Source organism: Lutjanus erythropterus, chromosome 9, assembly GCF_056507025.1.
Source record: "Lutjanus erythropterus isolate fLutEry1 chromosome 9, fLutEry1.hap2, whole genome shotgun sequence".
Classification (NCBI taxonomy): domain Eukaryota; kingdom Metazoa; phylum Chordata; class Actinopteri; order Lutjaniformes; family Lutjanidae; genus Lutjanus; species Lutjanus erythropterus.
This window is the reverse complement of record NC_139325.1, coordinates 24,865,762-24,879,852: the sequence shown is the minus strand read 5'-3', so window position 1 is coordinate 24,879,852 and position 14,091 is coordinate 24,865,762. Positions and strand designations below refer to the sequence as shown.

At 37.8% G+C, this 14,091-nt stretch overlaps 1 protein-coding gene across 1 annotated transcript; it reads left to right on the top strand.

The window, feature by feature from the left end:
- Positions 1–4,080: 4,080 nt before the first annotated feature.
- Positions 4,081–13,062, top strand: ecm1b (extracellular matrix protein 1b). The gene is made up of 11 exons (XM_084726823.1): positions 4,081–4,336; positions 5,831–5,887; positions 6,525–6,593; positions 6,749–6,805; positions 6,950–6,985; positions 7,086–7,366; positions 8,706–8,911; positions 10,774–11,062; positions 11,150–11,352; positions 12,176–12,263; positions 12,413–13,062. The coding sequence occupies exons 1-11, from the start codon at positions 4,255–4,257 to the stop codon at positions 12,593–12,595; spliced, it is 1,551 nt and encodes a 516-aa protein (XP_084582949.1). The 5' UTR covers positions 4,081–4,254; the 3' UTR covers positions 12,596–13,062.
- The last annotated feature ends 1,029 nt before the right edge of the window (positions 13,063–14,091 follow it).

The window sequence follows — 14,091 nt, the reverse complement described above, 5'->3', positions numbered from 1 at the left end:
TGGATGTGGTAAATATGACAAAAAGCCACAAAGATGTGATGCTACACGAACCTCACGTCATGTTAGAAAACGACTAGTGCTTTTATCTTCTTCTGTGTGCGGTTGTTTGTTAAAAATCAGCTCTCTAAACAACTTCCAGATTGCTGTGATTTGTGCTTTCATATCTCAGTTTTAGTTTGGAAAGACATCAGGTAAACATGTTCTTCTTTCATGCTGAACAGAGGACAGCTACAGTGGAACTCTGTTTATTTAATTGGCATTTTCCCACTGGTGGCAACTATTACACCCACAGTAATCCTCTCCTGTGGTTTCTTCTCTTTTTCTTATGAAGAAGCAGAGACTTGGTTTCTGGCACAACTTAATTTTCTTCCCTTGCAGAGACAAAAAGTCTAAAGAAGGTAAAACTCTTACTTAAACATTTGTAATGTGTGACAACTTTATTGTTAGACCAATGTGTTTTGGCTTGTGGCCTTAATCAGGGTCATCATTAAACACTTTATGTATTTAAACATACAACAACATTCATTACATTCAACAAAAACATAAACACTTTTTTCATTTTTGCTTCCATTTTTCATGAGTTGAAGATCTAAGACTTCCTCTGCTCACACAAAAGGATGACTTCTGTCAAATTTTGTTCACAAATGTGTGTAAGTCCATGTCAGGGAGGACTTCCCCTTTGATAATCCATCCACCCGACAGCTGGTATATAGAGATGCTGATTTAAGCAGCGTGGTTGTGGGTGCTCTGGTGGCCCATGCACAGAGGCTATCAGCCCTCAGCAGTGGTCATATATTCGATTCCCACCTGTGGCCCTTTGCTGAATGTCTAGTCAAAGGCTAAATGGGTGATGTTTGGCAAAGGAGAAGTGCTCACTAGCATGGATTTTAACATGTTTGTGAACAACGTTTGAGAGAAATAAACCTTTTGTGTGCACAGGAGCAGTCTTAGATATATACTTTTTACTTCAACTCATGAAAAATGAGAGCCAAACCAAAAATGTTGCGGTTATATTTTTGTTGAGTGTATATTATGAATTCCTGCCACTGGGTTGGCAAACAGACCAGAACTGCAGGAGATTTTTCTTCAGATAATTTTTATTCTTAATGTTATGTTTTGGGGTTATGGAAGTGGAAACACTCCCACATTTGTCCTTAAGGGCTTCCAACATCAACACAATAAGAAAGTTCCTTGTAGAACTTTAAATGTTGTTTGTAATGTGTTTCATGATGAACCTGATGAAGGCCATAAGCTGAAAACATGGTGGACCAACAGTTAAGTTGTTCTACATAGTAGTAGAACATACATAGAGTATAGAGTACCTAGAGTTTTGACTTTTTCTTTTGTGAAAAGAAACTGGCTGGTAAAGTCCAAGGAGACATGGAATTGATCTCACTTGAGTTGACTAGAAACTATAAACTGGCCACAGTCAATGTAATCAAACAGTACTGCCAACTCTTGCTCATATTTTGAGCATAAAAAACAGGTTTCAGCAGTCTTACAGCCTTTAAAAAACTGCTAAATCTGTTTCAGTAAATTGTCACAACACTTTCTTGACAAAAAGCAGCCTTCTTTCTCCAGTATGGGTATGAGAGGGAGTGCGCTGCAGCCCCGCCTGGGTTTGTTTGCCATTCCTTGCTCTCTGACCTCTCGGGGGAATTTTTACCCGGGACAAACACTTCTGAACAGTTTCCGGACCCCCATCACTCACAGCCACAAACTGAAAACTTTGATCCTGATATCTACTGTATACGATGGGAAAGAGCTGTGGGCAGAGCAGCAGCAGATGCACGATAATCCTGTGTGAATATGCTTAAATTGTGGCCTATAGCGAGCAAACCATGGAAACCCATTAAAGTACAATCTGCAGCTGCACAGGGAGTTCTTCTCTGGTCTAATTTGTCTTTTTTTATGAGAAAATGGTGGGAGGGGTTGTGCGGAGGTCACGGTCTGTCTCTTAGACTGGAATTTGTGAGGCCAGGATAACCCTGGACTCAAACTCAGGGTGAGATTACAAGGAATTTAAGGCCAAAACAAACAAGAAATATCAAGTGCAGTGTTCAAGATGGAGACTATTTAAAATCGAGGTAACTAAAAGAATTATCCTGATAGTGCTTTTATTTTCTAATTCCGTATTCCTCTTGTTGAGACATCAGTTTTTCAGCTCTGTACTAAAAAAAAACTAAAAACTCCCATCTATCTTTTTTCAAGTATTTAAAGGAGCATTCCACTGATATCTGACATCAAGTTCAGTTTACGTATTACAGATTCAGCTCAGTCTGTCAGTCAGGGTGGAATAATATTTAGCAGAAAGCCTGTGTTATAAACATGGGTGTGAACTTTGAAAGACAAACAGGTCTGGGACGGTTAAACAAAATGCATTAACTATACTTACATTAACCTAGACTTGAGACAGGATATGCCAGGCTCTGCTGCTCTGTATGGAAGCACATTTCTGCCAATGTGATGAAAAAAAGATTCTGTAACACATTGTAATGACTTAGTGTCTCAAAAAAAATGTGCTACTATCTCAAAATAAGCATTAGCATCCCAAAATAATCTCAGAATAACGAGAAATTGAATCAAAATAATGATTTGATGTCTACGTTTTCATTTTGAGACACTAAAACAATATTTTGAGAATGTTTTTCATTAAAATAATTTACAGCAGGACTTAATCACTGGGGGATCTTTCTCAATTAATTGCTAAAATAACTCTTACAGTATATAGTTACGTGATAAATTCCTCTGAACCCTCAGGAAAACTAACCATGATTTAACTTGTAGTGCCTCTTCACATTGGAATTCTTTCATAACAAAAACACACCCATTGCACAATAAACACAGCTGTTTATTGCTTGTTGCAGCTGACAAAGTCAATAAATACTTCCGTCTGTTTTGCTCTAAAAACTGAGCTTTTCACAATCAACTTCATGTCTCTTTAGCGTTGTCAAATTTTGAGGCTTGTTGTTAGCACACCAGCCCACTGAACAACGTGAGGTGTGACTGAGCAAATGGCAGGTGCAGAGTAATCCATGTGTAGTGAACCACAGCACCTAAAAGACGTACCAACACTGGTTCAGATCATATAGTCTATTGATCAGATGCCCTTAAGGGAGCTCAGAGATATGTATCTTAGTCTTATCATATCACACATTCCAGCCTGATTTGCAGACTGGTTTTCTTGTGGGCCATAGAAAAAATTCAGAACGGCCTTCAGAAGGAACAGGATCTTTTTTCCCCATCAAACTGGTACATTTATTATATGATTAATTTTGTTGCTTTGAAATGAACAGACTTTTACACATATGTACTTTTTTTTTTAGATTGGATATCGGAGGACACCATGTGCATAAATGCATTTAACTTTTTAAATATTACTGTCTGTAAAGGTCTGCTATGTATAAGAAGTATTTGATAAAGTGTAAATAATTTATTTGTCATTACCTGTGTGACATAATCAGGGCCGTTTCTTGCCCTTCTAATTTTTTAAATGGCTGGGGTCAACTTGTAAATTGAGATTTGGATTTGAGATACAAGGGATTTTCACAGATCTAGCCTCCTTTCCATTTAGTTCGCCAGATGCAATTTATTAAATGTTAAACGCATGTCCATGAACCACTTTAGAGGACTTGGAATCCCCTCCACTAAAGTTTCAAAAAGTAGGGGCCCCCTCCCCCAAAAAAACCCCCATTTCACCTAGGGCCCCCCCAAAAAGCTAGATAAGGCCCTGGACAAATGAAATAAAATTAGTCCAGTAATTACTTTGCAGCCCAGACTTGTTTGTTTCAGCAACAACTGCTGGTTGGCTCAGTAAAAAATGTGATAACCATAGTAATAACTAATAACAGGGAAATGACTGACGAGTTAATTATTTTAAGAGAAGTCATGTCCACACACGTCCACATCATCTTTTTCTTTAGACTTAATCCTAATTTCCCATATATGAGCACCATAACACAGCAGCACCCTGGACGGATCATTTATGAGTCATGTTGAAAAACTCTTACCCTCCCTCTCTCCTTCTCTTCGCCTCAGCCCCCCTGAAACCTCACAACCACCATAAAAACTGTTTGCTCGGGTTTGTTGCAGACGGACAGCGCAGCAGCGTCTGTTGAACCAATTACCGGCTCCGTCTGAGCGCTGCCCTGCAGAGCCGAGCAGCGTGTTTTCCTGGGCGGCCTCTGCTCTCTCTCTCTCTGCGAGGACAGTCAGCACAAACAGTACGGGACAGGACAGGACAGGACAGACAACATGAGGTCTGCAAAGGGGTCCTCTCGGGTTCTGCTCTGCTCCACCGCGTTTGTGTTGTTTTTACTGAGCTCAGCATCCAAAGGTTGGTACTGTGTGGTTGTTATTCCCCTCTTTGTTGTTCTTAGAAAATGTTGCGTTTGCTTCTTGGCTGAGAGCCAGACTCCATTTTTGTTCGCCTGAGCTGATAGAAGTGTGTTTATGTCGCCTGTGAACCTACTGACAATAATCCTGCAGCAAATACACTTTAAAAGACTTTAATTTACATGTCTGTTCTGATGTCTCCAGTGGTGCAACAAATGTAACTAAGTACAATTACTTATTTACTTACTTAAGTACAGTTTTCAGTTATGCTTAACCTAAATATTTGTTACATGTACATGCTTATTGTGACAGCTACTTTGTAAATAAATGTGAGGTAATAGAGTATGAGGCGGTGTTGTAGTTTATTAACAAATTGAATGCAAATACTGAAAACTAGCTCTATCTCAACCAAACAACAAAATTACAATTTCTAACAATATATCCTATTATGTGTAATATTTAAAGGGACAGTTCACCCATCAAAATCAAAAATACATATTTTTCCCTTGGTCTCTAGTGCTGTTTATCCATCTGGATTTTTTTGGTGTGAGTTGCAAAGTTTTGTAGATATCAGCTGTATTTTGGGACTAAATGGCCCTCAGTTTGTGGTGCTCAAAGTTTTGAAAAAGCTGAGCCATTACACACATCTGCATGTGTGTACTCAAGATAATCCTCAGACTTTGTTGTTAGTCGTTTCAGGAACTACTTTATTTGTCCAGGACTAGTTTCCTTCTAGTTCGTATATTAAACTGCTCGCAACAAGGTCTGTGGATTGTCTTGAGTAACTGTGTCGTGATTTCTGGAAAGAGATGCTGGTTTTGAATTTTTCAAATGCATATTTTGGCACTTTGAGCATCACAGGACTTGTGCCATTTAGCTCTATTGTATTGGAGAGGAGCCAGACATCTGTATTGATATCGCCAACACTCTGCAACTCACACCAATAAAACTCTAACTGGATAAATAACTAAACAAGCCAGGGGAAAAATATGTATTTTTTATTTTGTGGTGCAACTACGGTTACTTTCATTACTGATCAATCTGCTAATTATTTTCACAATTAATCTGTTAATTGTTTAGTCTATAAAATGTCCAGAAATTGGAAAACTGACATCTTCAGATTGTTTCTTTTGTCCAGCAAACAATCCAAGATCCAAAAAACTCTTCATTTGCTGTCATAAATGACAAAGAAAAGCAGCAAATTCTTACACTTAAGCAAATGTTTGACATTTTTACCTTGAAAAATGACTGAAACAGTTAATTTATAATTGAAATAGTTGGCAACTAATTTTATTTCAGTCGACTGATAGATTACTCAAGTAATCGTTGCAGCTTTACCGTAAACAAAGGAATACTTCTTCCACCACTGGCCGTCTCTTAGTATAGTTTTTGCATTAATGAGAAGCAATGTTTCATAACTTTGTCTGGCTTTCTGCCTCCCTCTCTCTCTCTCTTCCTCTCTTCCTCTCTCTCTCTTTCTCTCCATCTTTTCCAGATGAGCATGACTTTGAGCAGCGCGATGTCACCTTTGACCTTGACAAAATCATGCAAGGTGTGTGTGTGTTCACATACTAGTGCAGTATCTGTGCAAGGACCAGTTAGAATCTCAGCTCTTCAGAGTGGCATTTGGCCAGCTCTGATTGCTTCCAGAGGCTACTTTAACGTTGGGACTTGAGTTTGAGATTTAGGTTTAAGGAGCTCTCCACTGATTTTACTCATGAAACTCAGTTTGCTCGTCTCAGAGAGTGCTACTTAACCTTTGAAAAATGACTGTGTGATGTCTTCTGGAGCTCCGGAGCTCTTATTCTAATCTATTTATTTATGGTGATGTACTAAACTGCTAGACATCCCCTTTAAAAGTCAAGTGTGAGACAAGGATCTATTGGCAGAGTATGGCAGAAATGTAAGATAATATTCATAACTGTGTTTTCATCTAACTTAACTGATTCTGAAAATCAAATTGTGACAGATATTGGAATTGCAAAATGATTCACCATTAGTAGGAATAAGGCATCTAAAGGCATCTCTTTGGGTATCTGTATCAAAAAATTGCAGCTTCTGTGATTTGGATATTGTACTCAGCCATACTGCGATTTTGATAATATTTTGATTAATTGAGCAGCCCTAGTATTTAAGACTCTGTTGAATGTTCTTATTTTTTTTTTTAATAAATAGTTCATGTCTTTCAGAGATGCAACAACCAGCTTCACCAGTGTTGCAGAGAGAGGTGGACTTGTCAACGCTCTTCGATACCAAGGGTACTGCTTGTCTTTTTTATCTGTTGTTATGACCTTGTTTTGACATAGCTGCGTGTCCACTCGAATCATTTGTCACATTGACTGCCTGACATAATGAATCATACAACAACCTAACTCCTAACCATCGTCCTTTGTTTGTTGTTTTGTGTTAATAGAGTTCATAGGGCAGGTGATGTCTCCAGACGAACAGTATGACACCCTGAGTGAGACAGGTAAGCATCTACCTACATTCAGTGTCTGCTATTGCTTCTGTCTCTTGCTGTCTCTTTCTTCCTCATCTTTTCTGCCTTACTTCCCCAAATATAAAGAAAACACTTGAAAAGTGCTGTTTAATAATACAGTCTTTATTCCTTCAGGGATTTCCAGACCAGGAGTCTTGAAACCTAGAGGCCGTTCGTATCCATTTTACTTTCTTTTTCCAGTTTTTCTTCATTTGTATATCCTACTGTACAAGAGTCGAATAATCATATGATTCCCATCCTTTGCTCTCAGGTCATCCAAGTTTCGGGCCCCGTTCTTTTGGTGGTCCTCCCATCCTGGACTATCCTGTTCAGTTCCCCCTTGCTCGGCCATCCTCTGACAATCTTGAAGCCATCTGTCTCCATGGAGACCGTCGTCCCACCTACTCCAGTTCTTACTTTCCTGCCTCTGGTTTTGGCCAGCAGAGGCGGAGGGCCAGTGCTGTCAATAATGCCGAGGCCTGGTTTAGCACATGCTGCAACGGGAATGACACATGGGGAAGAGAAGTGACACTGTGTTGCGCCACACAGGCGGTGAGTTTTCACAACACCTCCTAGAGCCGAATCAGCAATTGTCTCTCTTTATAAATAGAAAATGAGGATGTGTGTTTGCGTGTGTGTGTGATGTGATAGTTTGCGTCATCCTGCCCTAATTCTCATCCTCTTCGTTTATTCCTCTTTGTTATGTCTGGAAGGGATCATGCATTTGGTTGTGCAAGTGACAGTTCTGCAGTTAATCTTGCATACTATTGGACCTATCAGCTTAATATTTTCTGTGCACATTTTTGACTGTATGCTGCTCTTGTGGTTGCAGTGATACACAAGTTTTGAAAAACCCTTAAAAACTTTTGTTACTGACTCTCGTATACCGACTGCTGACTCCTCACTCCTTGGCCAAGTGATCAACAACTGCTAGAGTAAAAATGCTCTACCAACTTTCAGCTTTTCTGAGTTTCTCCAAAAATGTAGATTTCTATATCTATTATATTGTTATTCTAATTAGTAATTCAGAAGACTTGACTGAAAACGTGGCGTACATCTAGATTAGAAAACTTTCACTATATTACTCAATCCAAAAAATTTATTCAAAACATTGCAAATCTCCACGAGTTGCATCTGGCAGTTGTGGGGGCTTTGCAGTAGGTGCTTCACGTAAAAATCTGTTGCCCAGCAGAGTTCTGTACTCGACTGAGTGTACTCTTATAGTTATTTATGGTTTTCTTCTCATTTGTCTAAACACAGTTACTTTCTCAAGAAGCGGAACATAATGAAAACATAATATTATGCACTGAGGAGACAAAATTGGATCCCAAACCATCATGATTTCCTGTTATTAAATGTTTAAAACGTCATGTGGAGGAGGACTCTTATAGATGTCATGTTATTTCCAACGTTTATAAGTTTATATTCATACTAACTGAGGCTGTCGTGTAGTAATCCTGGTGTCATATACCCAAACCAAACACAGTCTTTTTTGCATGTTTTTGTATTGCCCCAGATACAAAAAGGGTATGAAACATTCCTCACATTTCAGAGATGATCGTGCTTGCATTTCTAAAACAAAGTCCTTGGGCCTTGGGCGTTTCCAGTTGATAAAGCCCATTATATGCAGCCCAGCTTGACATAACAGACAGGCCTTGGCATGAGCACCAGTGGAGCAGTCAACAAACCTGTCTCAAATTCTTCAGTGAATAAAGCATTACTTTAATCTTATCGCCTTCCTCTTACCTTGTTTGTTTTTCATTTTTGATGTTCTACATAATTGCAGGTGTTGCATTCACTCAGTATACGGCCTCAGGCACGCAGACATTATGTCTGCATTAAAGGATTTAATTCACCTTGACTGTCTGTTATTTTTATGTGCCTACTACAGTGGAAGCTGTCAGTCGAATCCTTCTGTGAGGAGGACTCATCGGTAAAGGATCGTCTTTATGAGTGTTGCAGACAGAGAGGCAGTGACAGGCTGAACTGCTTCCACAACAACGCTCCAAACCCAAACTACGAGCCAACAGAGGATGTGCCGATGCCACTGCTTCCCTCTAGTGCCAGCTTCAACTTTGATCCCAACACTTGCCAGAGGTATGCAGGGAAATAAATCAAATGAACACCAATAAAAATGTTGATGCTGACGATCAAGTCTTACTTAAGTCGCATCATTAAGATCCTATAAATCAGTTAGATTCAAGAATGATAATAAAGGTCTCCAGAAGTTTCTATAGTAGCTTTTAATATGTTGAACAGATGCTTTAAAGAATGTGGCTGGCAACATTGGGCCTCATTCACCAATATCTTCTTTCTTAAATTTGTTCTTAAGAAAGGTGCTAAGAAAAGTCTAACTCAGATTCACAAAGATGTTCTCAAACCACGGAATAGTTCATATCTGTGTTCTCAGAATCATGAATGCCACTGTCCTCACCAGAGACATGAGACTTCAGGGCCATTCACTCACAGACAATAATCTAAAGATGTTGGGGCGCTGTCAGTGGCTTCATCTCTTAGGCCATCTCAGAATCAGAAGGTTGTTTTTTCAAATTAACACAAGTTAACAGTACATTTTATCTCAAAGCTGTTAAACTGTGAAACATGCTGACACATTTTAACACCAGTGCATAAAACCTAAAAGCAGGTGAATAGCAGTGTTCTCCTCTTTAACATGTTTAAAAAAGTGTTACTTAAGTGCGTATTATACGTTCAAATTTTAAGCATTTGCTTTTATTGTACAGACCAAACGTTGCACAATTTAAAACCTGCAAAAGGTCACTACAATGGTTCTATTTTTATCATTTATTTACCTCCAGGTCCAGTTTAACTGCCCTACGTCAGATCTCAGATGCTGCCTGGACTTACACAGTCTCAACACTGGCCAAGATCTCTGAGACAGTTAAAAATATGAATATATATTAAAAAAATAAAGAGATGCACTGAAATCTGTTTGATTTGTGATGTGTTTCTTTCTTGAGATTATTTGTAAGCTGTAAAAGTCAAATTAATTACTTCTGTTAAAGACCATAATGGTTTGTAAAATATTGAAAATAATTATTTAAAAAAATTTACAATTATTTTTGTAATTTAAACCATATAATATTAACTACAAATTAACAACCAATTAATGGTCTGCAGTTTTTTCATGCCACCTTTTAGTATCAACTCAGCTTGAACAGAACCTCGACTGCAATGACACCAAAAAAGTACCAGGTGACAGGTACTAGCTGTAATGGATAACAAAAAAAAAAATGTTGTGTGGAGTCCTAACATGTACTGGAAATGAGGCTAAATATGCACCGGGCTGCGTTGGTGAGCAGTTCAGTCACCGGTGACAACAACAAGACATGATCAAGGAAGTCCAGTAAAGTATGATCCGTAAGTTTGAAGGCTTATCAGACACCAAAACAGTCCACAGTGGTTTATAATATATCATGAGGATGGATTTTACTGCTCTTTAGAGTTATTATAGGAGCAATCATTGTATATTGTTCAACAGAACATTTGATTGACCAACACATCTATTTGCTGGATCGTGTTGCATTGTAGACCGACAAAATTTGACCGAGGCTCAACTTTTTCTGCTTCATGACAACACTGTGTTTTTTTTGCCAGAGCCCTCAGCATTGAAACCCCCACTGCATCAATGGAGTAGAGCATTCAGATGAATGACGAGGCTGTGTGTCCGTCTGGGTCATGTTATGTGACAGTGTACTGATAACACATAATCTTTTTATGTCTTATCAGTGAACTGTAAAATACAGAGCAACCTTGGTCTAAAAGGAAAACAGTGATTTTGGTCTTTTCGTTGAATTTGAAGACAACGAGACAAAGATAGAGCAACACCAAACTTATCTGTTAAAGACAAATAAAACAAAGTGATGTGAAAAGAAGCAAGAGGAGAAGTATTATTCAGGAACCTCACATTGCAAAACACATTTATGCCTCATACTTTACAGGAGAGTGGTGACTCCTTACAGCGTCACAGGAAACAAAAGAAAGAAGGCCAAGAAACCATCTGCCTCCCAAAAAGCTGACATCAACTTTCCTCCTGGACGACCAACTGCTGATGCCATCGACTCGCTGTGTCTCAACCAGAAGCTCCGCCCCCTCTACACTGTCAAGTGCCTGCCAGGTGTAGGCTACGAACTCCTGGCTCGTCAGGCAAAGACCGTTAATCGCATAGAAAAGGGATTCAAACAGTGCTGCAAGAAGAAGCAGGATGTGCTCAACTGTGCTGATCAGAAGGTAAAACAGGAAACCTACAAACATAAATGTTTTTGCTTAATTTAGCCCTTTTGGTACCTTCTCATGTTTTCTCCTTTTATATTTTAGTGGCGTGACGAGCTTGACAGGTTTTGCGTGGGTAAGACGGGCGAACAGGTGGATTTCCAATGTTGTTCCACGGATAATGGAGCAAATGATCGATTCAGCTGTTTCCAAAACATTTCTCCTGACCCACATTATAATATGAGTTCTGCTGCTGAGGAACCGTCACTTAACAAAATCTGTGAGACTCACAAGATCATCAAAAAGAAGTAAGAGAGTACCTCCCACATCTATCCTTTAATCTGTGTCTCTGTCTGTCTTCTTCATCCTCTTCAGAGGTGGGAAATAACAAACTACAAATACTTTGATACTTTACTCGAGTAGAGTTTTCAGGTATCAGTACTGTACTTGAGTATTTATTTTTCCAACAACTTTTTAGTTTTACACCCTACATTTTAACACAAATATTGGTTATTTATCCTCTTTACATTTTCAAACCTTCTTACTCTTTTTTACTTAAAACATGTAATGAGACTTAACAAAATGTAACAAGACAAAAAAGATGTAAGAGAAATAACAAGATATAAAAGACGTAACAAGACAAAAAAATTTAACAAGATGTGACAAACATTAAAACACATAACCAGACAAAAATATCAAGATCTAGAAGATGTAAAAGACTCAACAAGATGAAAAACAATGTGAACAAAAGGTAACAGGACATAAAACATGCAACAAGACAAAAAAGACGTAAAAGACATGACAGTCCTTCAGAGTTCTACTTTTTACTTTTATATTTTAAGTACATTTCAGAACCTGTATTTTTTTTTACTTTTACTTGAGTAAATAAGCTGAATGAGTACTTCTGCTTTTACTAGAATCTTTTGTTTTTACACAAGTTGTGTAAAGACTGTGTGTGGTGTCTGTGGTGTTTTTTTTTTTGTTTGGCCTAAGTGCAATTTCTAGAAAATAAATGAATCTCAAGCAGCTTAATATGCTGAAATATATCTTATTGTCATGTTCCAAACCTATGCGCACAATCTGTGAACAATGTGAAGTTAGAAACATAGTGAGGATGTCGCTGTGTTACAGGTTCCCTGTTGGTTTCCCTCTGAAGATCTTCATGACCCAATGCTGCCCCCTGCCTGACCAAGACAAGACCAGCTGTTTGGAGCAAAAGGTGAGTTAAATCTCTAGCCAATCAGAAGACTGGGCTGGAAAAACTTTAAGTGTAATATTTCTAAATGAAAATTTAAGAGCTATTAACTCAAAATTATGATTTTCTAATGCTATTTCTCATCCACCTGTCCTTTTTTCTCATGAAATCAGCTGAAGGAAACCTCAGGAACACTGTGTTCATCAAAGAAGACTGCTCCTCCAGCTGTCCGCCGCTGTTGCCGTGAATCTTCAGAAGAGGCTCCACAGTGTATCTCCAAAATGCTCATGGATGCCATCACCAAAGCAACCAATGTCTCGCGCCCGAAGAAGAAGAAAACGTGCCCTCTCTCCTAAACCCGCATGACTTCACTGCTGACCCTACTGGCACTGGGCCATTCAGAGAAACAGCAAGCCAGCAGCAGAGGAGAACTCAAATCACTGAACGGGAACAATTATTACAGCACAAATCACAATTAAAAGGTCTGTAAGAATACTGAAAATGTGGACCAAATTCTTGTTTCATCTACTGCCAGTGTTATTTGCATATTTTCAACTGAGATCACGCAGGAAGCATTTTTATCACAAGAAGACACTTCTAAGATATTGAATAAAATATGAAAAAATATTTTTTAAAAGCTTAGTTTGTAAAACAGACTGTCTGTGTCACTGTACCACTATTTTTATAGGCTGCTCTCTACAAATTTGATTATGAATGCATTTTTTATTCCTTTGGAGCTGCAAGATCAGCTCTCTTCTTTTTATGTGGGTTTGTGGTAAAGATCATATTTACAAGAGCTCTAATAAAAAAGTTTATAAATGTATTTTTGTGTGGTTTACTGTCTTCTTGCATGCAAGGCCTGTGTTGTAAGTTAATAAAATATGTAATGAAGGGGAATCTGTGTGGATATTGAAAGACATTAAGTTGCTGTTTAACAGAGGTCATAATATCACTTGGAAAGATTTTCACAAATAATCGAATGTTAAGTTAAAACCCATGATTTTGCTTTTGTGTTCTGTTATGGGTGCATTTTTTAGGTAATTTGTACTACCTATTTTAATATTGTGTTCTTATCTTTGCAACACTTGATTTTTAATTAATTTTTTTGGGTGCCTTTTAACGTCTATTTTGCTTACCCATTTAACAGTTTCAACTGTTGCTCAATAGGCGTCACAGATTTGGTTTGATAAGATTTTATTCTGCCATTAACAACATCTGACACTGGACATGCCAGACTAAAAATATCTATTTAAACAAAATGAAACACACCATACCATGCAAGACAAAGAGGAAGCATAATAGAATGAAAACACGAAGTTAATGTGATATTTATTTGTTATATATTATACTGTATATGTTTATGTATATTTGTGATATATAAATTTGAGTATACTATATATTATACAATACTTAATATACTATATTCTATGCTTTATTGCTGTACTACTATATGCTATGTTTTACTATATCACTACATTTCACCTTATATTTGATATTCTGTACTATATTATACTGTTCTATGTTATCGTATATTATGTTAACATGTTACACTGTTTTACTATATTGTGTACAATATCATATTCCTCTTTTAATGCAGACAAACACTAACACTACTGTCATTGCATAATCAAACATTATTGTGGTGTAAACTTTTACAGTAGACAGTATATACATTGCTCTTCATTTCATTTGAAACATGCAGTATTGCACAATTAATATAGTAAGACACTGTTTATGCGGACTGTATGTGTATTACTTACCTTATAATTTTGAGTTAAATAGCTATTGTATTTATAATTACATACTTCCAATTTTTATTTATTTATTTATTTGGCTTTTTTTTTATCCTCCA